Source organism: Ursus arctos, unplaced genomic scaffold (assembly GCF_023065955.2).
Source record: "Ursus arctos isolate Adak ecotype North America unplaced genomic scaffold, UrsArc2.0 scaffold_26, whole genome shotgun sequence".
Taxonomy (NCBI): Eukaryota; Metazoa; Chordata; class Mammalia; order Carnivora; family Ursidae; genus Ursus; species Ursus arctos.
Genome location: NW_026622941.1, coordinates 43,205,066 through 43,229,915, shown reverse-complemented (window position 1 = coordinate 43,229,915; position 24,850 = coordinate 43,205,066). Strand labels below are relative to the sequence as shown.

At 56.4% G+C, this 24,850-nt stretch overlaps 1 protein-coding gene and 1 long non-coding RNA gene across 2 annotated transcripts in view; both read left to right on the top strand.

Moving 5' to 3' along the window:
* The window catches only part of SMUG1 (single-strand-selective monofunctional uracil-DNA glycosylase 1), a 46,886-nt gene extending 37,106 nt beyond the window's left edge, over positions 1–9,780 (top strand). The window contains exon 5 of the mRNA XM_048216555.2: positions 9,278–9,780. Within this exon, the coding sequence (XP_048072512.2) occupies positions 9,278–9,565 (288 nt within the window). The 3' untranslated portion in view covers positions 9,566–9,780. The remainder of the gene's footprint in view (positions 1–9,277) is intronic.
* Positions 9,781–19,892: 10,112 nt separating this feature from the next.
* On the top strand, positions 19,893–24,618 carry LOC130541858 (uncharacterized). Its single transcript, XR_008955927.1, has 2 exons — positions 19,893–20,099; positions 24,474–24,618. It is a non-coding gene; the product is annotated as an uncharacterized LOC130541858 (long non-coding RNA).
* The last annotated feature ends 232 nt before the right edge of the window (positions 24,619–24,850 follow it).

Genomic DNA, 24,850 nt, shown 5'->3' with positions numbered 1-24,850 from the left:
TCTGTGAACCCCAGGTTTGGCGTCTGGGACATGGTGACAGCAGTATCTACAAGCAGGGTGTCGTCAGGGTTAGAAAAATTAGGTTAAGAATCCAGCATGTAGCAGGCCTTCACAAGACCCCATCTCATCTGGGGGCAGCATCCAATCTCTGCAGCCTCTTTTGTTTACAAAGCACTGATGAATTTTCTAGGCCTTTCCTCATTTGAGGAAACTTAACGAGGGAGCTGGGTGGGGGGGGGGGGGTCATTCTCCTCACAGATGATGGGAACCAGGGTACAGGGCTCCTGAGTGACTTCCTAAAGCCGCACAGCCGTCTCTGGGGCAACCAGGTGAGAGAGCCTCCGAATCCTTCCCAAGCCGCGTGCAGAACTTCCCCTGGGCCTCTTTCCTCCATTCTGCCCCTGAGGGTCCCACACCCAGCCCCTCATCCCCGGGGTCTGGGGTCAAGTTTGGGGTGCTCAGTGGAGCGGCTCAGCTTCCGAGCCTCCCGCAGCCTGGGCCGTGCCCACACTCGCGCACCTCCTCCTCGGCTCAACTAAGAGGTTTTATAGCCGTTTACGAGCAATTTCTGTCCATATATCACCGGAGATATATAGCCAGGCAAATATTAGGGACCCAAGCGGAGGTTTAAGAGGCAAGTTTTACTGCTGCTGAAAGAAGCCATGATAGACAGCCTGCGGAGACCCGCCTCCCTCTTGCTCGGTGGCCGGGCGGTGGCAGCATGGACTGGGCTTCGGCCCGGAAAACCGCCTGCGAGTCCGAGCGCCGCGTGGGCCCGCGGGGTGTCTGCTGGTGTTCTTCAGGGAGCCCTGCAGGTGGGTGTGGGGGGCAGTGGTGCACACCACAGACCGGCTCACACAGGGCGCAAGCAGGAAGGCACTGAGTTGCAGGGGTTCCCTGCACAGAAAGGGGGACGGAGGGAGAGACGAGGAGAGTGTTGTCCCACAAGGGCCGTGGGACAGAGAGTCACGTGGCCTCTTGACGGAAGTCTTTAAACACCCGGAGTGAACCAGGAAAGCCCTGGCCAGGGGCGCAGGGCTGGGTGGCGTGCTCCCTTACGCTCTTGGGCCCCGGGCCTGGTGATGCTGAGGGAGGGTCCGGAGGAGAGGTCAGCCTTGACCCTCTTCACTGCTCTGGCCCCGGCCTGGCCCCGGTGCCCCCTGCCCTGTGTGGGCTGCCGGGTTTGGGTGAGCCCAGAGGGGCGAGGAGAGCCTTCTTGGCTGGCGGCATATGGTGAGAAGATGTCCCGGGGAATCCTCGCTCCTGATTTAAGCGGCTCCGACAGCTTTATGGCGCCTCCTCGAGTGAGCCCCCAACGTTGGCCGTTTAACTTTTTAGCGTCGTTTAACGCTTAGGCTCCGGCGGACAGGCAGGCCCCTCGGCCCCAGAGGCAGCGGCACTAAATCAGGACACTCTGAGGCCCCGATAAATAATTTTTACAGGGCACGCAGCCCATAGATCACCAGTGGGGGTGGGGGGAGAGCAGCTGTGATATTTCAAACGATTGTCATATATGACTACCCCGTGCTCTGATCCAGGTCGTGCACATGGCAGCCGGCTTCATAACCACAGTCAGCTCCGGGGCCCTCCGCACGGGGCATGGGAGGAGACGGTGCCTCCAGGAGCCCCCCAGTCAGCAGATGGCCACTGCCTCCGGTGGCCCAGGAATGCGTGGTCTGCCCAGCCTGTCCTTGCCTGCTGAGCTGGGCGCCCCGATCCCGGCTTCCTCTGGCACTGGGAGAATGGAGGGCTGAGGGCAGGGTGGGCAGAAGGGAAGAGAAAGAACTTTCTGTAGTCAAAAAACCACCTTTGTGGTTCTGGGACAACTCCAAGCCTGAGGGCTCCGAGGGAAGGGGGTTGCTGCCCCTGAATCCAGAGGGAGGGCCCAGCAGAGGGCTGGAGCGCACAGGACCTGCGGGCAGCTCTCTGTCATTCACACCTCCAGTGAAGGGGGCAGCGCAGCAGAGAGAGGGGGCAGAAGGAGAGGGGAGTGTGGAAGGAGAGAGACTGGAACAGAGCACAGAGAAGGAGGGGGAGGGTCCGAAGAGCAAAGATGGAAAGGCACATGAAAGAGAAAGAGAGACAGAGGTAAGGGGAGATGGACAGAAACTCCCCAGAGAGGGCCCTCCAACAGACAGGGTCTTTTCCTCAAGCCTGTACCAGGCCTGAGAGACACTGTGCGGACAGAGGTACCCGGCTGGCCCGCCGCTGCCCTCCCAGGGCCCCCTGCACCTGGCTCCAGGCCCGGGGTTCTCTGCAGCAGCTCCACGCTGCCCCCGCCCCCCCCTCCCCTCAGTGCCCTTGCCCCGTCCCCTCATCTGTAAGATCCTGGGATTTGCGGGGACACTTAATCCATACGGAGCTGATTCATTCCCATCTAAATCATCTCCATGAGCTTCCCTAAGAGCCCTCTGATGTGCCAGCCGCCATTCCTCTCCCCCGGCGATGGCGGGCCGGGGGCTGCCAGTAAACAAACCTCAGCTGCCATCCATCAGTCCGGCCGAGGCCATTCATCTCCCCCACCCTGCTGCCCCTCCGCACTCCTCCTGTCCCTCCATCCGTCTGTCTGTCCTGCTGTGTGTCCCTGGTCCTCACATCCCTCTACCAGAACCACATCCCTGCTTCGTCCTGGGTAGGGTCTTGAGGTGTCGAGTCAGCCACCCCGTCTTCGTGAAGACGGGAGACTCACCCCACCCCTGGCTCCGCACCATGGGGTCTCCCGCTTCACCGCCTTCCAAGAAGAGAGGCCTCCGTGTCTGATGATCTTGCTAATGGCACGACAACCCACACTCAGGGAAGTGCTTTCTTCTCTGGCTTGGGTGTCTGAGCCGAGCTGAAGGTAAGGTGATGGGGTTTTGTGCAAGCATGGCCATCTCCGGTATTTGTAAAAGGTACCTCTGGGGTCAGTGTGGGCTATGGAGCGTAAGACTCGTGAAATGGCCCTTCTTTCCCCCCTTCCCCGACAGAATCCAGCCAGGCACATAGTGGGTGCTCCGCGCGATTGCTTACTGGCCATGAACTTGTTTATGAGCTCCCGTGAGTCCGACGGCCCCGCGAGCCGCCTGGGGAGGTTTCCAGTGGGTCTGCTCGCCGCCGTCTAGCCTCGTGCGTCTGCAGGAAACACTGAGGACGTGTCTCTCCCTTCTGCCCTCCTGCCCGGACTTCTTAGCCCAGTGCTGGGCGTCAGGCTTGCCCAAACAGCTCTGCCTCTGCAGGAATGGGGCTGATGGGGAGGATGAGCGGCAGCTGTGGGGGGCCCTCACGTCTGGGGGAAGCCCTCACGTCTGGGGGAGCCCTCACGTCTGGGGGGCCCTCACGTCTGGGGGAAGCCCTCACGTCTGGGGGAGCCCTCACGTCTGGGGGAAGCCCTCACGTCTGGGGGAAGCCCTCACGTCTGGGGGGGCCTCACGTCTGGGGGAAGCCCTCACGTCTGGGGGAAGCCCTCACGTCTGGGGGGCCTCATGTCTGGGGGAAGCCCTCACGTCTGGGGGGCCTCATGTCTGGGGGAAGCCCTCACGTCTGGGGGAAGCCCTCACGTCTGGGGGGCCTCATGTCTGGGGGAAGCCCTCACGTCTGGGGGAAGCCCTCACGTCTGGGGGGCCTCATGTCTGGGGGAAGCCCTCACGTCTGGGGGAAGCCCTCACGTCTGGGGGAAGCCCTCACGTCTGGGGGGCCTCATGTCTGGGGGAAGCCCTCACGTCTGGGGGAAGCCCTCACGTCTGGGGGAAGCCCTCACGTCTGGGGGGCCCTCACGTCTGGGGGAAGCCCTCACGTCTGGGGGAAGCCCTCACGTCTGGGGGAAGCCCTCACGTTTCCATGCGTGCGTGAGAGAATGGGAGGCATGACTTCCCAGGAGGGCCTTTCCCCCGTCAGGTTCTTCCTGTCATCCTGGGAGTGGGGACTCTGGGAAAGGGCCTGGGGTGCAGAGGAGAAAAAATGGGGGGGATGGTTTTTCTGGTCCTGTCTCAGTTTCTCCATTCACAGCAGCAGTGGGAGTTGGCGACCGGTCTGCCTCTGGAGTAGAGAGTTTGGTCAGACTCCAGCAAGCCTGCGGGGCGGTGATTCGGGCATGGGCGAAAGGGTGTAGGGAAGTGGAAGTCGCAGGCGGGATGAGGGCAGCACATGTGACAGGTGTGTCCTCGCTGAGATCCCACAGTAACAAGGAGCGGGAGAGGCAGAGGAGAGGAGGTGGGGAAGAAGAGTCTTCAGATGCCCCGAGCAGACTGATGCCCACACCGTCAGTGGCTCAGAGAGACCCAGGACACCTCCCCGCACCCCAGACCAGAGCAGACCACGTGCAGAATCCCCCTGCATGAGCTCCCCTAGCCACGATTTCCCAGCACCTCTTCTGTCCCCTCTGAGTGCACAGAACAGGTGGGGCTCTTCCAGCTGCTATCCAGCTGTGAGGATCCCTGACCATGCCCCTGCCACCCCCCAGCTGGAGAGAAGGCTCTAATTGTAGTCCGAAAGCTGAGAAGGGTAGTGGGGGAGAGGGGCTGGAGGGGGCCACGGGGAAGCTTACCACTTGCCCCAGTTGTGTGAACATATGTGTGGGAGGGGAGGGGCTTGCAGGTGGCAAGGCCCAGCTTAAGAATGATGGAGTGTTTCTTAGTTCTCTGAGCGAGAGACATATGGGGTATATAAGACCAAGTGAAATGAGAAATTATTGCCTAAGAGAGAGAAGACTTAGGGGAATAAGAAAAAATTCAAGCCGAGGAGACCCTATGCCACCCAGCCCCATCGCCATCATGACCTGACCCATCTGGGCTTGACTGCATCCAAGTCTTGGGGAAGAGGGGGCCTGAGAACTGACCCTCAGGGCCTCCAGGGGAAAAGCTGATCCCCCAAACGTGCATTTTTCTGATGTTACACAGAGCAAGGGGAGCTGGGAATGGCGCTCAATTTCTCCAGGTGGGACAGCCCGTGGGGCTTTTCCCATCCTCCGCCTTCCTTCCCCATGCTCTCCCTTCCCTCTGGGCTATTGACGGAAGCAGTGCTCTCTTCTCCCACTGGCTTGTCTCTCTTGGGTCTCCCCAGCACTGGGCCCTCGTCATCCACTCAGTGGCTCCCCCCACCTCTCTTGTCTCCCCCAAATCTCCTCTTCCTACAAGAAGCTTCCCACACTTGTCTCTCCCCACACAGTCCCCTCCTTCTAAAATAGTCCACTTAACCCACTCTTGGGGCTGATGTGAGTCCTTTAGGGTCCACTTGTAGGCTAGCGCCTTCGTCAGGCAAGGCTTGGAGTTTCATTTGTCTGCCCAGTCTCCGTCACTCAACATCCACATGTCCGGTGTAGGCCGTGACCTCTGCGGTGCGGGCAAGGATTCAAGGAGTGTTCCGGTGCCCTCCGGCACAGCTCCAGGCGCAACCTGATTTCTGATGGAGTTGGCAGCCCTTCTTCTGAATCCAGAAGACAGAAGTGTCTAGAAGGATGCCAAGGGGCTTTAGAGGACCACTGATTGTGACTGACGGACTTTCCCCGGGGGAGGCCACCTCCTGGGACAGTGAGGAATGTCGGAAGACTCCTAATGTCGAAGGAAAGATTCCCAGGTTTTAGTGAAGCTCTTGGGAGGGACGGTCATAACCTTCTCAAGTTCCGAGGAGCAGAGGGGTCTGTGTGTCTGGAAAGGGTTACTTCGGCCCTTGTAGGACTGACCCCGAAGAGGGATGACCACTTCCTCTTTCCAGAGCCCTGACTCATCCACACGAATTCCCCTCACAATTTCTTACAGGATTCTTTGTTCCTTGGCCAGAAATCTGGTTCTTGAACTCGCTCTCCTATTCTTTTCATGATCTGGGAATGAACCATCTTTGGGCACCAAATTCAGCTTCGTCTTAAGGAGCCAGAAGAACAGAGAGGCAGAGTCATTTCTAGACAGCGACACAGCAAACCTGCAAGGTGCTAGGAATGCCCCTTGCCGGGAGCGCCATCTTCTCTTCTTCGAATGTGAAGGGAACGGGACGTGATCCTGGGGGAAAGGGCAGGGCGGGTGGGAGCGGAGAATGATCTCAGCTAGAAGAGCACCCCCACCCAGCCGGCCCAGATCCAAATGTGCACATGATGGGAATGTCTTCACAGCCAGGCCCCTCCCTCCGGAGGAGAAAATCCCACAAGTGGGGAACATCTGGATGTAACCCCAGCCATGAAAGCACAACATCAAACGAGGGCTTCCCAGCGGCCCTCCCCACAGGCCCTGCTCCAAGAGAAATTGCACATCTTCCTGCTCGAAGCTTTCAAGTGTCACAGAACCCCTCGACTTTGGGATCGCTCCTTATTCACTGGAGACAGATGTCCCTGAGTGAGCATGGGTTGGGTTTGATTACCCCCAGCGGGAGAGGGTGTGTGTGACCCGATCCTGGCCGGGTTACGGGGGAGCCTGCGATTTAAAGCTGTGATGAGGGGCTCCAGCAGTTCAGGCTGGGGGCTGGGGAGAGACAGGGGACAGGTGGGCCTTTTAAAACGTGCCTACATCAAAGGTTTGAGTAGGCTCGCTTCCCAGCTTCGGCGCCTGGAGGGCAGGAAAGCGCTGATTTCACCACATAACTGCACGCAGGATGGATCTCGGTCTGAGAACTTCTGGGGAATGTGGAGAGGGGAGGGAGGGTGCTCCCCAGAGGGGCGGAAAGGGCAAAGGGGGTTTCTCATTTCCAAAATAGCCTGCCTAGGCCAAGGAAGATCGGGCCAGAGGCTGCCTCCCCCCACCCCCAGCCCCTGTGGAGGGAGATCTGAAGGGAGGGGGCGCTCTTCCAAGGTGGGGGAGAGGAAGCAGCTGCGGCGGTGGGAGGTGGGCACTGGGTCACAGATGGCGAGAAAGGAGGAAGCAGGGCCCTCTTCCCCAAAGGCGTGAAGGAGGAAGGCCGCAGAGCATGTGATTCGACGGGTCGATAGGGTCTCCCCTCTCTATTGCCCAGCGTTCTTCCAGGCCCGGGAACCAGAGAGCCCCCGGCCATCATGCTGGCGGGGCGAGTGGACCAAGGGGCAGACGGGCTGGCAGGCACCCCAGAGCCCCCATCCGGGTTCAGACTGGAGTAACCTGCCTAGAGGATGTGGGAGAGTGTGATGGGATGTGGACAGCCCACGGTGACCTAGGTTTGCAAGCCAAGGGGGAAGGTGACCTTGCATGGGGTGGAGTGCAGGGAGAAGAAGGGTACCATGCACTTTGTCTACACTGGCCCCATTTCAGGATGCCTTTCCTACCCCTCACCTCTCCCCTTCCCCAGGGAGGTTTAGGAGTGTTCGTGGTGCTCTGGTGACGCCTGGGTGTCCCCGTAGTGTTGGCCCTTCCCACACTGCTTTATAAAGATCTATTTACAATTTCTTTCCCCATCTAGGCTGACAGCACCTTGAAGGCACAGACTCCCTTAGTCTTCCCGTGTTCCTGGTGCCTGGGACAGCGCCGGGCAGACAGCGCGTGCTCAGGGACGTTCCCCTGCTCCAGCTCCCAGCTGGAGCCCATTCCCCAGTGGCCGGTGTGGTGGGGGAAACAGAGGCAACCCACGTGATGATTCTTCAGCATCCTGGAGGCCTCTGAGGGCCTCCTAGCTCCCAGCTGACCTCCTCCGGGAGTCTTTTGGGAGGATTCTAGTTGACAGCTTTTTCTCCCACCTCTGAAATTTATTGTCCATAAAGTTCACCTTTGTGCTCAGGTTTATTTTATTTTTAAAAATCTGGGATAGATATGTCTTTTTTTTTTTTTGTCACACGACCCAGTGTTCTTTGGGACTGGATTCTTTACCCCTACTCTTTCTGTGGCCCACGGCGCCAGCATGAAGAAGGAGTTCAGTCAAGATAGGTTGGCTCTTGACTGGCTGCCCTTGTCCTCTGAAGGCTGGTGTCTCAGTCTTTGATCTGGGGCTCTGACAGGAGAGCATCTATGAGCTGCTGAGTCGGGGATGTCCTGGCATCATGGGGTGAATAGGACACCTGAAGGGGCTCCTGTCCCCAGTGAGGGGAGGACACGGGGGCCTGGAAGCCTGCAGGCTGAGTGAATGCTTGAGGGGGATGTGGAAATGACAGAGGTCAGTAGGTTTTATTCAGAAAGACTCTGGGAGAGGAGAGAATGAAAGAGGCTGGAAGGACAGACGGAGGGCTGGGCAGAGGGTGAACGAGGGGGTCCAGACGGGACAGGATTACAGAGGTGAGGAGGCCAGAGCAGCGTTGCCTGTGGGCGAGGGCCCATGTGCGAGCCTGGCAGCTCTTCTGTCTAGGAGGGGCTGGGGAACAGTAAACATTCCTCTGCACTTCGAGGATTGTACCCACCCCCCCATTACCTGCTCCCAACCCTCCCCAAACTGTAGGCCAGATGGGATCTTATGTCTCCCTGTGATTCCTAGGCCCAGCGTCACCTGGGCTCAGGCAACATCGCCCGGTGCCAAGTTCGGGTCAGATCAGCTTTGCGCCATACCCTCGAGGTCCTCCCCGGGGCTGGAGCTGCCTTTGAAGTTGAGGAGAGAAGATTGGTGAGCTGTGTGCTGAGCCTAGATCTCTCAGCCATCAGTGAGGCAGGGAGGGTCTCGCCTTTGAGCCCTTTCTTGGGGGCCAGGTGTTGACAGACGAGTTGTCAGAAGGTAGGTGTTTCACCCTTGAATGCTGTGAGGCTGCGGAGTCCCGGGCGTCCCCGGGCGGCAGGGTGGCAGGCCCACGCAGCTCTGGAACCAGCTTGCACTGCATTCCTAGAGCACGACTCCAGGTGCTGCGAGTCACAGAGAATTCAGAACGCGGGGTGCCCCCCCACGCCACTCTCCCCTCGCAAATTGGGGGATGGCGGGTCACTGTCCTGCCCTTCTGCGCTCAGGGTTCTGTGTAGCAGCCCAAGCTGGTCCACCTGAGGACTGGGGATAGTCAAAGGAGGCTTTGTCCAGAGACACAGAGATGGACCAAATGACCTCCGAAGTTGAGTCCTCACGAGAAGTCCTCAGGGAACCGGAGCTTCTCCCGGAACAATGGGACCACGGAGGAGTGCGCCGTCTCAGACCAGGTAGCAGGGACAAGAAATGACCGATTCCATCCATCAGGGAAGGAAACTGCCCGGGAGCCCCGTACTGAAAAGGATCACCCCTATGTAAGCACCCGGGGGGGGGGCCCGGCCCCCCGGTGGGTATGAGGTGAACCCGCATCAGGGTCTGTACTCCAGTCTCTAGGTTTGGGGCTCTTGGAAGCGGGAAGGTCGGGCCACCACTGGCCCACTTGTGCATGGGACCTTGCTGAAATCTGAAATGGGATCCTGAGCCAGACAGGGCTCAGGAATTTGTGTCCTTTTGTTTTTCTTCTTCGTAGGGAAAGCTTAGTTCACTGTTTGGGATGAAAGAGAATCACCAGATGAACGAAGGAAGGACCCTGAGGAATGATGAAGACGATGCTGCCGATGTGGCTGCGGAGAAGGGCTCAGAAGGGGCGCCGACTCCGACAGTCACCCTGCAGGGAGAGCCCCTCGGCCAACAAGTGTCCCTCACTCCTCCTTCGGGATTGTCCTCAGCGTGTGAGACTCAGTTTCTCGATTGTGCTATTGGTGACGGACCTTTATCCTTTGCTTTTGGGGGGCAGTCAGAAATGACTCATAGGTAATAAGAGTCGTCTTGAATATTTTGTAGAACAGGTAGAAAGTCCATCTTACACGGAGACTTCGCAGAAGTGTTGTAATTGATAGAGGTACGGATGGGATAAATTTATGTCCTTCTGAGAACAACTTTGTTCTCCTGGGTTTGTTTAAAAAGCGGATCACAGATATTATATCCAGAATTGTATTCTATATAATAAAATAAAGTATTACGTGGAAGACTGTATGCTAACCCCTTCCTTTCCTCCTCCCGCTCTTGCAGATTAATGCCTCTGACGGTATATAACGCATTGGCTTTTGCCAAGGAAGGATGGGAGTAGAGGCATTGGGCAGACCCAAGGGAAGATTTGGTACAATTATTCGGGGAGAAGGTTTGGATCCCCATCAACACCCGAGAGTTGCCTAGCTCCGCACTCCTCTCTGGACTAGCTCTGTGTTCGTTCTTCCAGAAGATTTGGCCAACTAGGCAGAATGTGCTCAGCCCTTTAGTGTGGGGAAGATTAAATTTCTTAGCTTGGTTGCCTGTCATTCACCTGCAAAAATCAGCACTAAAGTCTAAGGGAGGGAACCGGCTGGGTTGTGAATTAGGTAAAAATGTAGTTTCCACAAGAATGGCGGGCGTGAGGTCAAAATGAATCTACAGAGCAGACCTGTTTGTAACAATTATTAGTTCGCTTCAACGAAGACCTGTCTAGCTGGAGAAGTTTCCAGGAAGTTTCCATTCCTGGAGAAAGACCAGGAGCACCAGATCAGGGGCCTGAGTCTCAGGAACGCTTGCCTCCCTGAACAGGCTTCTCTGGCCGTTCGGAGAGACTCCTCTCCCTGGGCTTGAGGTGGGTGAGTGGAGGTGGCCGTGGGTGTGCTCGCCTGGGCTGGGGGCAGAGGGAGGATGGAATGACCTCCAGGAGCTCTAGCCAGGCAGAACGCTCAGCGCTCCTTCGCTGATAGACCAAGCTGCAAATCAGGAATTTATTAGGAGCAGAGACTCATTTTCCCACCCTTTATAGCCCTGACGACTCAGAGCCAAACTCTGGCAAGGGGCTTCCTCATGGTTTTAATTAGACAATTAATTTTTTATTGGGTCGTTTGATTTCCGGAGCCGACTCCGCTCTCCCTCTTATCTCCCACCTGCCTCCCAGCTGTGAACAGCCAAGGGGAGACAGAGGTATTCGGGGAGGGGTACAGAGAAAAAAAGCCTCTGTCTCCCTTTGAGCTGGTTTGGGAGTCAGTGAGTGGGGAGGGGCGGGAATCCCTCTGCCACCGTCAGCGGGTCTGGCTCCAGAGACACTGTCCAGAGCTCAGAGCTGGGCTTGCAGGGTCTGCATAGGGGCATTCTTAGCTGCTCTTCCCGAGCTTCTCCCAAGCTGTTGGGCTAATTAGTAACATGGGGTGGGGGTGGGGGTGGGGTGGGGGTAGGGAGGGAACAGTGCCCGAAATACATTAGTGGCATTTCTGTGGTTAATCCGGGTGGTGTTCTGAGGCTGTTTACCCTCTACCCAGGGATTAGGGACCTGTTTGAGTTAGAAGGGCAGAGAGAGGCCAGGGCTGGGCTCTGTCCCCCACCTGCTCGTAAGAGCTGGGGCGGGGGCGCTGAGCCAGCAGAAAAAATAGAAGTGGGAGAAACCTGTCTCCAATCTATCTGCCTTATTGATCTCCCTGGCGTCCAGCTGCTGGCCTGCTTTTGAATCTTGATCTTCTCCACTCCTGCTTACCCCTCGCCCCTGCCCTTGTGGTCAAATAAGAACCTGGCTGGGAAAGGTGGGGAGGGAGGGAAGAGGGAAGGGACGCGGGTTTTAGCGGTGGGGACGAGCCCAGGGTCCCCTATATGCCATAGATGTTCTCTCGGAGGAGGCGGGAGTCCCCCCGGATTCCTGAACACCCCCATACTCCACCCAGAAAGGAAAAGAAGGCTAGACTCAAGGAAGAACTTACGCACTTTCAGTAGCAGAAACGAGTCGCTCCCTCTTTAGAGTTTGATGATTCGGCAAGGCCGATATTTTATTGAGAGCAGCGTTGCTCAGAGGCCTTAAAATGGAATTGTGGGGAGAGGACTGTTTCCTCAGGTGTCCTGTTGGTGGGGACATTGTCACTTGTTGTTTCAGCATAAGGACTCCTGAAAGTGTGGGGACAAACACGCAGAGGCTGACGCAGCCACTCCGAACCAAACGGACAAGCGTCTGCAGACACAGAAGTGGGCTCTGAGGAGCGTCTGGGGCTGGGGCTCCAGGGCCCTCACAGAGAGAACAAGCCCCCGAAAGAATAAGTCAGGACGCCAGGCAAAGAGAGGGGCTGCAGTGACCCCCCTCACCGCCCACATTCTCCTCCAGCATGAACCCCATGAAGGTGTGGACCCGGCACCACCCCCCGCTGGGGGCTCAGGAGAGCACCCCCTTCCCTTGGGGTCCGGGACTGGAAGAAATAACAGCGCATATTTACCCTGGATTGTGAGGACACAAAGATGAAAGGACCCAGAAATCAAAGGGACCCCAGAAGCTCAGTGTGAAGACCTTTGGATGTAGGATTTGTTCTGCAAACAGATTTTCTGTTTCTGGGAAACTCCTACTGAGTGATCCCTCTGCGCGGGTGTGAGGTGGTTCCGTGTTGGGAGGCGGGGAGGGGGGGAGTGGACAGCCCCGGGGCGGGCCTTCTTGGGACACAGTCCTGCCTCCTGCTGGGGCAGATCTGTTATAGCCTGTCTGCTGGCTGCCCAGCGGTGCAGAGTGGGGCTCCGAAACCACAGAAGGAAGGTTAGGTGTCTGCGGGCGGGCGTGAAGGGCCGCGCAGGCCAAGGTCATCCGTGATGCTTGTGTTTCCATGTGGTTCCCAGGAGCAAAGGCAAACCTCACAGGACTCAGGCGCTGGGGTAGGGGTGTGCAGTGTGGGTGCGTGGGGGTCCCGAGCGGGCACCTCCGGGGCAGGGCGAACAATGGGGTCAGGAACACGGGCAAACCTCCATCCGAGAAGTGATGGGGGGAGGTCAGGATCCATCTGCAGGAGCCGGGAGAGAAAGAGGGGGCGGCGAAAAGAATGCGAGAAAGAGGAGAAAGAAAATGAAGGCACTGGAAGAGAAAGAGAGAGCAAGCTAACAGGGACCCACACAAAGAGAGGCAGAGAACCGCCCTGTGAGCTAGGGGGCCGGGGGCAGGCAGGCAGCCCCAGGTGGGGAAGGGAGCGCCTTGGGAGGGCCGTGGCCAAAACAATCGGCTTGGCTTCTGCTGGGGACACTGGCAGGCGGGCAGGGAGGGGAGGGGCTGCAGAGACACACGGGCTTGCCGGGCAGAGGAGAGGGGTCGCCATGGACCCTGCGTCTCCCAGCCCCCAAGCTTCCAGCACCGTCCTCTTGCCCTTTCCCTGAGCTCAGGGCGGAGACTGACGGGACTGCAGCTTCTCTGGGTCCTGGGTGGATTTGAATAATTAAGTCATCTGGATTCTTATGATTTACCATTTTCAATGATAAATAGACAGCGCCCAAGCCAGCCAGTTGGCAAAACTCTGGCTGCTAGTTATAATTTGTCAAGCTGCCAGCAGATTCATGTTTTATGCTAATGGAGAGAGACTCATTGACTGGGGGAGGCAGTGACCGGGTCAGCTCTTTCCTCAGGCACCCCAGAGGTCGAGAGGTCGGGGGAGAAAGGCCGAGGCTGGTATGGATTTTCTGTAAGGGTCAGGGTAATTTTATAATAATTCAGCGGGTACACACACTCTGGCATACACAGAGGGTCACGTATGCGGGGATGTGTTCAGATCCGTGTGCAGCCCCCCCCCCCCGAGCATGCGCACACACACGCACACCTGCTCCCGTACCCGCGAGCCTGGTGCAGGAACTCTTGTACACCGGCCTTCAGCTCACCTGCATACACACACCCTTGCTGTCACCTTCAGGCACGTGATGACACCGACACAAACCCTAAGCCTGCTGGGCAACCCAGAGAAACACGTCACCCCGCGCAGCGACGGGGCACATCTCGAGGGTGGGAAGGGACCTTTGGAGGGCCCCTTTGCCGACCATCCCGAACCCTTTACTTTGGGGCTTTCCGGTCTGCCAAGCCCAGGGCACGTTTCTTGCCCCCATTCTGATATTCTTCCAGTGCGGGGAGCAAACGAGACCCAGGGCAGTCCTGTTTTGCAGCCAGCGGGGTGTGGGTAGCGGGGGCGGGCCAGACGGGCGCTCAGACCAGGCACATGGAAGGCTGCCGTCAAAATCAGCTGAATCCAGACTTTCTTTTCCATTGATTTATTGGTATATCCGTCCACACACACTGAAGCTTCTTAGTGGCAGGGATTGCTCCTGACGGTCAGGACAGACTGAGGTGAAGTGTCCCACGTAGTAGGTACTAAGTAAATGTTAGTGGAATGAGCCGCTCATGCGGCTGCCTGGGGAGACGGAGGAAATTGCCCATTTCCCTTCTATTCCTTCACCTCCACAAGCCTTTATATCATCACTGGTTTGAAAGGCCAGAGGCGAGGTGTGGGTCTGGGTAAACACTTCCTATTCCTTTTTTTTTTTTCACATGAAGTTCTATGTCCAGTGTGGGCTCGAACTCACGACCCTGAGATCAAGATTCTCACGCTCCACCTACTGAGCCCGCCCGGCGCCCCAAGACCTCCTACTCCTCGATGTGTGAAATCTGGGCCTTGGGTATGATTTTTAAAAATGCTAATCTTATACCAACCGAAGCAGTCTGCTCTCAACTTTGACACCCCCCCCCCCCCCCGCCTTCAAAATGGATCAGTGAGCAAGGGAGGACTGAGGAGGGAGCATCTGTCCTCCCTCCCGCCCAGAAGAGAATCTGAATTCACTGAGTCGCTTAGGAGCGGGCTGGGCTGGAAGCGGCAGCGGCAGCTGATTAGCATCACCGCGTTGAGGCTGGGTGGGGGCACGCGGAAGGACAAGGGGGAAGGGGAGGACCAGTTTATTTCCCTGTCCCCCACCACCTGGGAAAAAGGGAGAAAACCACAATACACCGAATTGAGCAGGGACCGAGGCCTCAGGGAGAGCCCAGGGCAGAAGCTCCTTCCAGAGTCAGGCTCCGGCATGGGCTGCAGCTGTTGGCTCTGCCGGCTGAGATTCCGGATCCTGCCAAGAGAAGTAGGTTCCCTCCTGCCCTGAGGGGCCAATTGAGGCAAGGAAGCTGCTTTGGGCACATAGTCAGTGTCCCTTTCACCAAGGCCTGGAATGAGAGATCTCCCTTCTTTGCTGAGCAGATGTGGAGGGCTGTGGGCCCGGCTAAACAGGTGTATTCCTCGGAGAGACAGCCAAGAGCCAAGAGCCGACCAGCCTCTCCATCCGAGGGAAAGAGGACCCCGAAATGCATCAGGAATAGCGAGATAGGCTTTGCTTCCTTCCTAGTTGGAGGCTTTGACCTGGCATCACCGACCTCCCCCCGCCCCAGCACCCCTGCCCCGCTGAGGCAAGGGGAGCTCCTGCAGGCCCTTGCTCACCCTGGGAGAGAATGGCCTTGGGGGCACCAGCAACTCCACCCCCGTGGCCAGGGGCAGGCCAGCAGGTGGAGGAGGTGGGAAAAGATTTTCTGGGATGAGCCACGGGGAAGTGATGGCGATGGTCAGGACTGCTGGAGAAAACCAGTTGGTTTCCTGCACCTGATTACCAAGCTGACTCCCCATTTTGACCCTCACCTCCTTCCCATATCTGCATCCACATCACGAGCTCCTGAGGCAGGCCTCGTGTTAGCCGGCCTGAAGGTCTCAGAGCAAAGCCTCCAGGGTACAAAGACAGCACAAGGGCCACAGCTTGGGCTCGATGATGAGGCAGAGAGAACAGAAAGACAGGAAGGAGGAGGGAAGGGAGCAAGAGAGAAAGAGGGAGAAAGAAAGATGGGTGAAGATAAAAAGCAGCTTGAGAGAAAGGGGCGTGGAAGTTAGAAGCGCAGTGCTGGAAAGCGCTGGACCCAGGGCCTGAGAGGAAGTGCAAGGCTTGCTAGGCAGCTGGTTGTTCGAGGGCCCTCCAGCCCATCCCCAAGGCCTGTGCTGCCCTTTGAGATCAGGCCCATCTCAGTGACTTTGCCCTTTGCACTGCTGGGAAACAAAGCAGTTACCTAACTGGCTTTAAGAAACCTTCCGGAAAAAAAAGGAAAGGAAAGGGAAAGGGAAAGGGAGAGGGAAGGAAAGGAAAGACGGAGAGAAAAGAAAAGAAAAGTAAAGAAGCAAGGCCCCCTGAGTCAAACTGGGCATCTGTCCCCGGAAGCACACGAACAGGGCCCGGGGGTGCAGGCCCAACGGGCTCCAGACACACAGTCACCCCCGGCTCACTCCTGTGCAGCTGAATCTAAAGCCCCCTTGCCACGTAACTTCAGTGCGGTGTCCTGCAAAGCTAGAGTCCACTTGCCCTATCGGAAGTGTCCTCGTTCTCTTCCAAGAAGGACTTCCTTCTCTGGCTCCTTCAGCCCTGGAAAACCTCAACCAGGCCTTTTACAGATGAATACAACCCTTTGTGGTGGAGAGAAACCCCCAGCTCTGGAAGGAGGTTTTCTGGGGCATGGATGGAGATAAGAAGGGCGAAGGAGGAGTTTTCTCCTCACCAATGAAGAAAATGAGCCCTTGGGGGGGAGGGCAGGCCTTCTCTTCACCCCTCTCCCACCTGCACAAATACAGACAGGCTGCCCAAAATGGCAGAAGAACCCTGCAGCACAAAGGACCCGGCTGACCTATGATCACACTGAGGCCCGAGGTCCAGCCCGAGCAGCGGAACAAGGCGGCCCCGCAGCAGACGCTGTGCTCAGGGTCCGCGTGAGGCGCTTGGGGCCGTGGGTGAGCAGACGGAGCCGGCCCTGTGCCCACCCGTCCCTCTCTAAACGTCTCTTGGGCTCCCTGTTCTGGTTTTGGAACCGGATCTCGACCTGCTGAGGCTCAAGGCCCCTGCGCTGGGCTGTAGGCAGGTACGGATGCAGGAGGAAGTCCTTCTCCAGCCGGGGCAGCTGCTTCTCAGAGAAGCTGGTGGCAGAGGGCTGGTGTGAACCCCCCCACCCCGGGGGGGGGGGCAAGGTCAAGGTAGCCTAGGGGGTGCCCCAGCTCTGCCACAGCGGGCCTCTTTCCCACCTCCTTCCCCCTCCTCCCTCCCTCCTCTGAATGGGGATCCCCTTTCGGTTAACCCGGTTTCCGGTTTCCTGCTCTCCTTTCTTTCCTCTTTATTTCTCATTTTTTCCTTTCTTTTGCTTTCTTTCTGCCCCCACCTTTCCTGCTTTCTTTCCATCTTCTTCCCTCCCTTCTGCCTTTCCCCCTTTCCTGTCTCCCTTCTGTTTCTTTTCTCTTTTACTTTTTTCCTTCCCACTTCCTTTGCTTTGTAGCTTCCTCTTTCATTCCTTTGTTTTCTCTTTCCTTCCCTTCTTTTTCCCCTCTCACAAAACAAATGAGTTCTGCTTCTTCGTTCTGTTCTTTATCAAAATTTCTTCATGTTCACCTCTCTCCCACCCACCCTCCTGGAGGCCCTTCCTCCGTCCCCAGTGTTGGGGCTTTTTCAAATCTTTTCTACCCCCACTCATCTTTTATCTTTGTTCAAAAATTTTCCAGTCCTTTGTGCTGTTTCCTTGACCTTTTTTCTCTCTTCCTTTGTTTCTAAATCCTCTCTCTGCAACAGGCATAGAGCAAAACACTGCCCCTCCCCAGGTTGGGGCTCTGTCCTGTGTCAGGCCAGCCATCCTCACACCATTCTTTGTCAACTTCCCTCAACTTGGGGGCCAATTTCAAGGGTCCAGGAAGGGGGCGGTTCCCTAGTTGTGAAGTCAGGGCTGCGTCCACAGCTCCTTGCGATAGGCCTAGAGGAGCTTTTACCAAACTTGTTTCTCCGTGAATCCTAATAAAAAAGAGAAAGAGGAAGAGAAGAAAGGACGGAGTAAAAGAGAGACAACCCCACAAATTGTGGGAGGAGAGTGGGGGTGGGTGAGTGGGGAAGCAGGGGCAAAAAGGACTGTATTCATCAAGAGAGGGGAAAAGCCTAGAACCAGGCACCTTCTCTTTACTGCACCCAGAGTCTGGGCAGCTTGCAAATAGAAGCCCCAGTCGGCTCCCCGGTCGGTTCTGGGATTGGGGCGGGATAAGACCTTCCTTCCACCCCACTCCTCTGGACTGGAGAGGTGGCAGGGCCACAGAATGGGAAGAAAGAAAAAGCTTAGTTTGGGGGTATCCATCACCTGCATGTCTGTCCCTGGGTGGGTCCTTCTCAAGGCCCACACTCTGGAGACCACGTCTCTGGGCAGTGCAGGCTGGGCCCTCTTAAACCTCTCAGCCAGGCGGGCTCAGTTCCGCCGTCTGGGAGCGGCAGGTGCCGGCTGCCACAGCATTACCAGCAGAAGAATGTGGGCTCCCGACTCGAAAACAAAGGCCTGGACGGTTTTGAGCTCCAGAGGGAGCAGGGCCGAGTGGCCTCTGGAGGTGCAGGCTGGGCAGCAGTCAGGGACACCACGCACTCCTATGAGAATGGTGCCTCCTGGGATACCCTCCGGGCCCTCTCCAAGAAGGGGTCTGAATTTGCCGGCTGCCGCCTGCCTGGCTCTTCAGGACACGGCCCACAGACCTCAGGTGCCACGGACAGGGTCCGGCCCAGGTCGGGCCTCCCATTCGGGCACAGGGGGCTCGAGAGTTCTCCGGGCCCTGCCGGTGCACGGGCCTCGGCCTCCGCCCTCACCTGCTTTCCCAGACCATCCCGCAAGCCAGCCCCAGCCCCCGCCCTGGCCTGCCTACTCCCCCCACTCTCCACACTGGGCCGCCCAAGTTCAGCCGCGCCCTCTGAAACCACCGTCTGCCCTTGACTCCTGTTAGAAAAGCCGTCTCTTCCTCCGGGGACTTCCCTTGTATGTGGATTGGGGGCAATCTCAGCCCCGGGACGGGGTCAGGGGCTCTTTCCCTTGCCCTCCCTTGAGCGCTGAAGAAAGGAGGAAGATTGTGCTGGGTGGGGGGTTAGGACGGGGAGGGACATTCCTTCGACTCCATCTGAGGGAGATGGGTCTCTGGGTCAAAGTGGGTTTACAAGGAAAAGCAGAAGAAATTTGGGAGTTGTTCCATCTCTTGTCATCCTAACTTAGAATCGGCGGATGGTCCTGGGGCAGCAGGGGCTGTCCCGAGCTGGGGCTTCGGACCGATAACTCCGCCCCCGGCCCCCCCTCGGGAGAGTGGGAAACCGCTCTTTTCGGCTGGTACTTCTCTCCCTTTCTGCCGGGACCCCTCTGGGGATCTCCAAGCGTCTCTCAGAGTCTGCCGGGCGAGCGGGCTCGGGACATTGGTAATCCACCCTGACTGGGGAACGAGCGAATGCGTCCTTCCTCCAGCGCAGGAAGCGCGGCGCTCCTCCCTTGCACGTTAAACCTCCGAACCCCAGCGCGGCTCCCTTCTCCATCTTCCTTCAAAAAACTTTTCAGAAGTTCCCGCAAGTTGCGTTTGGAGAAGGAAGTAATCACACTCAGACTCTTTGGGTCTCTAGGCCCCCCATTTCTCCCGCCCTCCCCAGTTTCAGAAGCAGTCCTTCTCCTACCTCTGCCGGCTGCCACCTTGGTCCCCAGACTCGGGGGCGGAAAGCTGCTCTGGACCCACTTACGTGACAGACGCCCTGCCCCAGCCCAAAGTCCTCCGAGGGAGGGCAGATTAGTATCTGCCTGCGGGGGAAGGGGGACCGAGTACGGGGGGGGGGGGAGAGACAGAGAGAGGGAGAGACAGATTGTCTTCAGGCGGAAGCGCACGCATCCCTCCAGAGCCCAGCTCACCTGCTCCGCACCGACTCCTTTTGATTTTTACCCATTCAAAAGTTTGCTCACCTCTCAAACTGTCCCAGGAGGGGCGCAAACTCGGCAGTCGGCGTGACGAGGGCGCCCCCGAGGGCGCAGGCGCCTGATCCAGAGCGAGCCCCAGGCAAGCACCTTCCCCAAAGTGCGGGCCGAAGCAGTGATCCGGGGAGAGGACATTCCAGCGCCCGGGACAAGGGGCGGGGTGCTAGCCCGGGGGCCGCCCGGCCGAGTGGGCGCTATAAGCGGGTGTGGCCAGCGGGGCCGACCCGGCCGGGGCAACTGGGAGGACGGGCCCTGGGTCCGTGGCAACGTCTCCTCGCTTCCTCCAGTGTGTGCCCTCTCGGGTGTGTCCCAGCCAACAACATTCTCTCAACCTCTTCTGGGGCGGCCACTCACGGCCGGGACAAGGCGGAGAGGGAGAGTGAGGGGGCGAAGAGACCCCCCTCTTCAGCCCCTCCCCAACCCCCGCGCCACCGGTCCCCCCCTTTCCTGCCCAGAGCCAAGGGACAGACAGAGAATTGCAACTAGAAATTCGATCGATTGGTACGAGGGACCACGTGGTCCAGGGTTGGCCAATGACCAGGACGCCCGGGATGAGCTAATAATGGCAGCAATTTGTAACTTTCAGTAGCTCTCTAGGCCCGGGTACAGGAGGGAGGGAGACGCGCGGAGGTGGGGAGGTGGGTACCCCCAGTCCTTCTACTCTCCTCTCGTGCAGGGGCACCCGGATTCCCTGGTCCTCTTTTGACCCAACACGCACTCACAGGGTCCCGGGCCCACCTCTGTCTAGCGGCCGCTCCAGAAAAAGGTAAGCGGGTCTTCCTCCCCTGGAACGCCCCCTCCCCCATCCTTTCTGGCACCTGCAAACAACGTCCCCCTTCCTGCCCCATTAGGCATTTTAAATCCGGTTTTGTTTTTCTCTTAGTTGAAGGGAAGCAATCCTTTTATTTATTTTTTGTATACTCTATTTCAGATTTGGGGGAAGAGTAAATTCAGATTAATATACTTTTCTTGGGGGAGGGTGAATGATACTTTTTAGGTCAATTTTATATTTTCTTCTTTTGGGGAGGAGCATTCTACTTACGGAGAGTTTACTGTTCTTTGGGAATGAGTTACACCTTCTGTTTCTGCAAGTTTCACTTCTCTGAAGATGTCAATTTCCCGCCTTTCTCCATCCCATCTTCCAATTTCAGTATTTACAGATAATCAGTTAAGAGATTTTAAGTTTCTTCCTTTCCTTTTTTTCCTTCCTCACTCGTTCTTTAGCTGTTACTGAATCTCCATGATTTTTTTTCCTCCGTGTGAAACTGTTAGCTTGTGTTCTCTTTTTGTTTGGTAAATGAATTTATTGTTTGGGAAACTCTATGGGAGCGTGAACAAGCTCTCTTTTGATTAATTCCAACCCCTCCTCTTTTGAAGAATAACTTACTTGAAGTGTTTTATGTCTTATCCTCATTTCTGTTTATTTTAATCTCTCAATTTTGTTGTATTTCAACTCCTTTTAAAACCTGACTTGTTCTTTAAATTTAATCTTTTATATGTTCAACCATTTTTAAAGTTTTTATTTTATAAACTTCACCATCTTACACATTTTCTTACCCTTCCCCAGCCCCCTTTACACTCCTTTCTCCTCCATCTCAGGACCCTCACCCCCAACGTCTACAATTCCCAGCTTCAAATTTGACTCACACTCCTAGCCAAGGAGGGACACCTAGGAAGAAGAAATGATATGCTTGGTCAAAGCCTATCTTCGGGGCTTCTAGTTCTGGGCACCTTTAGTAGGACCCCCCCGCCCCGAGCCAGAAAAATCAGGAAAAGCAGAATTTCTGTTTGACTTCTTAGTCTGGGACTGAGCTCTTTCTGCTTGGCTTTATTCTGGGCAACTCTCTGATACACAAAGTTGAATTTTGCTTTCTCATCTTTTCCCTAAATTCTAAGAAAGTACAAGCAGATTTTTTTTTTCTCCCCTAAATATAAGCTGCTAGCTTAGGGTAAGCCCGTTGGGTTTTTTACCTTCTGGAAGAAGATTCCCAGAAGAAACACAATGTTTAGTCCTCTCTTTTACTTTGGATTAAGGTGGAGGTGGCAGGGATTAGGGTACCCCATTTTGATCTCCGGCTCTGGCTTGGCCGAACCCAAGGAAGGAAGAGTGAGCTGGCCTGGGGTTCCATCACTTCTGGTCCGTGAGGTCTGGCTTAGGATAGTTTGGGGTAAATCTCGGCTCTGAGGAAATTCATTTTTAGCCTCACTGTGAAGTAAACCATCGAGACGGTGTGATGTGGTTTACCCTCTTCAGACTCATCGCAGGCACAACAATCAAATTACCAGAGTAATCTGTTTCCCCAAGATGCACCTCCGGTGACTTTGTCCGTTTCTCTGAGGGAAACAGACCCCAACTCAGCAGAAGTCAAACTGCCCCTGCCCCTCCCCTCTGAGTTCTCCAGCTCCGTGGTCACATTGACATTCTGGGCACATTTGGCCCAGCCCCCGTCCCCGCTTCTCCCAAGTATGAATCTAAATTACTATTAATAAGGGGCCGCTCCAAGTTAATTGGCATTAAAAGAATTCATTTCAATTTGTTAATATTAAATGAACGCTCTGCACTTTAGCTCCCTTCCTCTCCGTGGATTCCCAGATGAGTGATGGGAAGTGGGGGCAGGGGAGTAGAATGAGGATTTATTTCTGACTCTCCAACATAGCCACGGCAGTGCCTCCCCTGGGGGCTCTGGAGCTAGGCGCAGTGGGGGCCTGATTGGGGAATGTCCCATGGTTCTTTCTTTCTTTCTTTCTTTCTTTCTTTCTTTCTTTCTTTTTTTTTTGGTGAAATGTATCTGATTCTGTGGGAACTGTGGGAGAGGGCAGAGGGGAGCTGCTGAGGGAGAGGGACTGAAAGGTTTGTAGGTCTTAGTGGGGGAGAGGGGGGAGTGGGGGGGGTAGCAGGGGGGATGGGGAGGGAAAGGGACAGAAGTGAATGGGAGTGGTTGTGGGCGGTGGGGGTAAAGCAGATTTGCGAAGAAAGGTGCTAAAACCCATCTAGAGAAGGAGGAGCTGGGGGTGAGGGAGGGAGATGGAGGGCAAAGCAGCTAGGGGTTCTGAAGCTAGCTAGCGGTGGGACTTCAGGCAAGTTGCCTAACTTTTCTCTGTCTTAACTTTCTTGATCTGTAGAACTGGGTAAATACACACAGTAGCTATCTCAGGGGGTTGTTTGGGATTAAATGAAACACATGTGATATGTTTTCCACCGTACTTGGCACGTAGAAACTACCAGTAAATGCTAGCTCTTACTACAGCAGAGTGGCTAAGAACATGGCTTCTGGAGCCCCACGGCCTGGCTTGGAATCTCAGCCTTGCCTTAGACTAGCTCTGTGACCTTGGGCAAGTTACTTAACCTCTCCAGAGGACAGTCCCCTCATCTGCAAGATGGAATTAATGGCCCTAGCACGGAGGCTGTTGTGCAGCCTGAGGCCGTGTGTGTGAAGTGCCAGAACAATGTCAGCGGAGTGGGAGGCACGGTAGGACTATTAGGTATTGATGTTGCTTTTCTGATCCAGGAAGGTTGGAGTAGAGACATGGAACTTCTCAGAGGTCAAGAGCTCTGTGGATTCTCTAAGAGCCTGATCAGACCAACCTGCCCACCCCCATCCCTGAATGTGTCTAACAACTGGGGTGTATGTGGTGAGGGTAGGAGAGTGAAACCCTTGAGACCTTGGGGGCTGGGGTGCCTGAGTTCTTTCTTGGTCTCTGCTGTCATTCTTGGGTTGGCAGTGCCGCTCAGTGCCCACAGACTTCAAGGGGCAGTCCCTTCTTGCCCCCCCACCCCCAAACGGCCTTGGTGGGGGAATTACTTTCTTGGTCTAATACCTCCCTTTGGTAGAGAGTCAGTCCCTGGAGTGTGGGCTGGGGGCTGTGGGGCAGAGCAGAGGAGACTGACGTTCCCTAAATCCCCTCGAGCTGTGTACCAGCCCCCCCATACCCAACCCCTCCAGACGGGCCCAAAGAGAAGTGACTTGCCAAAGTCATAAAACTAGAAAGTGGCAAAGTTGGAATCTGAACTCTGATCTGCCTCACGACCAATCTGAACCCCCGAACTTGCTGCACACTTTCTGAAGTTGGGGGGTGGTTCCCTGAAGGGAGAGAGGACCGTGGGGCAGTTCCCAGATGGGGCTGGGGAGTGAGGGCTAGGGGTGGGAAGGGGCCGAGTGGGAATGTTTCAGTCAGGGAAGACTTGCTGGAGGTGGAAAGCATAGATCAGGGGTCAGGTGGGAAGGGAGTGAGGATGGGAGGTAAAGAAGAGGGAGGGAGTGGTACACTGGCGGGGGGGGGGGGGGGGGTGGGGAGAAAAGGCCATGAGAAGGCTGGATGAGGCCAGGGGACAGGGGTCAGGTTTGCTTTGCTTGCGCCAAGTAAGATCAGTTAGCATTTCTTGAGCAGGGCCTCCTCTGGGCCGGACACGGACATTACAGACCGGTGTATCCTGTGTAAGGCTCACAACAACCCTGGCAAGTAAGCCGCTTTTTCCTGTTTCTAGAAGAGTCAGTTGCGGCTCAGAGAGACCCCATTTCAGGTCACACGTTTAGTAGCTGGATTTGCCCGAGCAGCCTGCAAAGCATGGCCTCCCGGCCCGGGGCTCGCCCTCCACTCCTACTGCACCCCCACATTTGCAGTCACACCTAGTTCCGGGAAGGGGTAGAGGTAGAGTGAGGGACAAGACCGTGAGAAAGGGGCAGGTGGGGAGTGGGGACAGAAGCTCATCTCACATCTTTGTGAGGAAAATGGATAGAAGGGAATTCTCTCTGGAGCTAGGCCTCCAAGTCACTGTCCTGTGACTGCTGTTCTTGGAGGGATGGCCTTTGGGGATCATAGTGACCTCGTGGGGATCACGTTGTCTTTCTGGACCGTGGTCTTTATTTCCCCTCCTTTGAGGGGGGAAGAGGAAGAGGGTGGCGCCCGTGTGGGTCTGAGCCCTGGATTAAGACTGCTAGGTGTTCGATAAAATCCTTTCTCTCCTTGTCGCCTGAGAGCCTCCCAGCTGGACACCCCATGTCCCTGCTGCCCTGGCTGCCAGGTGCGGCCACACAGCAACGGGAGCCAAGTGATGTCATCAGAGCCTTAAGATGTTGGGTAAGTTCTCCTTTCCATGAGCTGGGCCAGAGTCGCCTGAGACCGAGCTTTGACCCCGCAGCTGAGGAGGAATCCCTAAGAGAGAGCAGAGCAATGCTATGGAAGCAAGTCGAGAGTCTGACTGACCAGGTGGAGCCGAGCCGCCTGCCGTCTGGAACCGCTCCGTCTAGACGGCTACATGAGAAATAAACGTGTTTTCTACGTGCCACTGTGTTTGGGGGCCTTTTTGTTCTGGCAGTGTTGCTTTCGTCCTTCCTGATACCCTCTCACACCAGCTTTGTCTGTTCCGAAACCCCCCCCCCCGCCGCGGGATTACATCAGATCACGGACTAGTTCTAACAGTGACGTTTACCGAGTGCCAGAGAGTATGCATGTTGGTTAGTGTAACCCTCACGACAGTCCTCCGACGTAGTATCACTAGTTCTCTAACTTACCAAT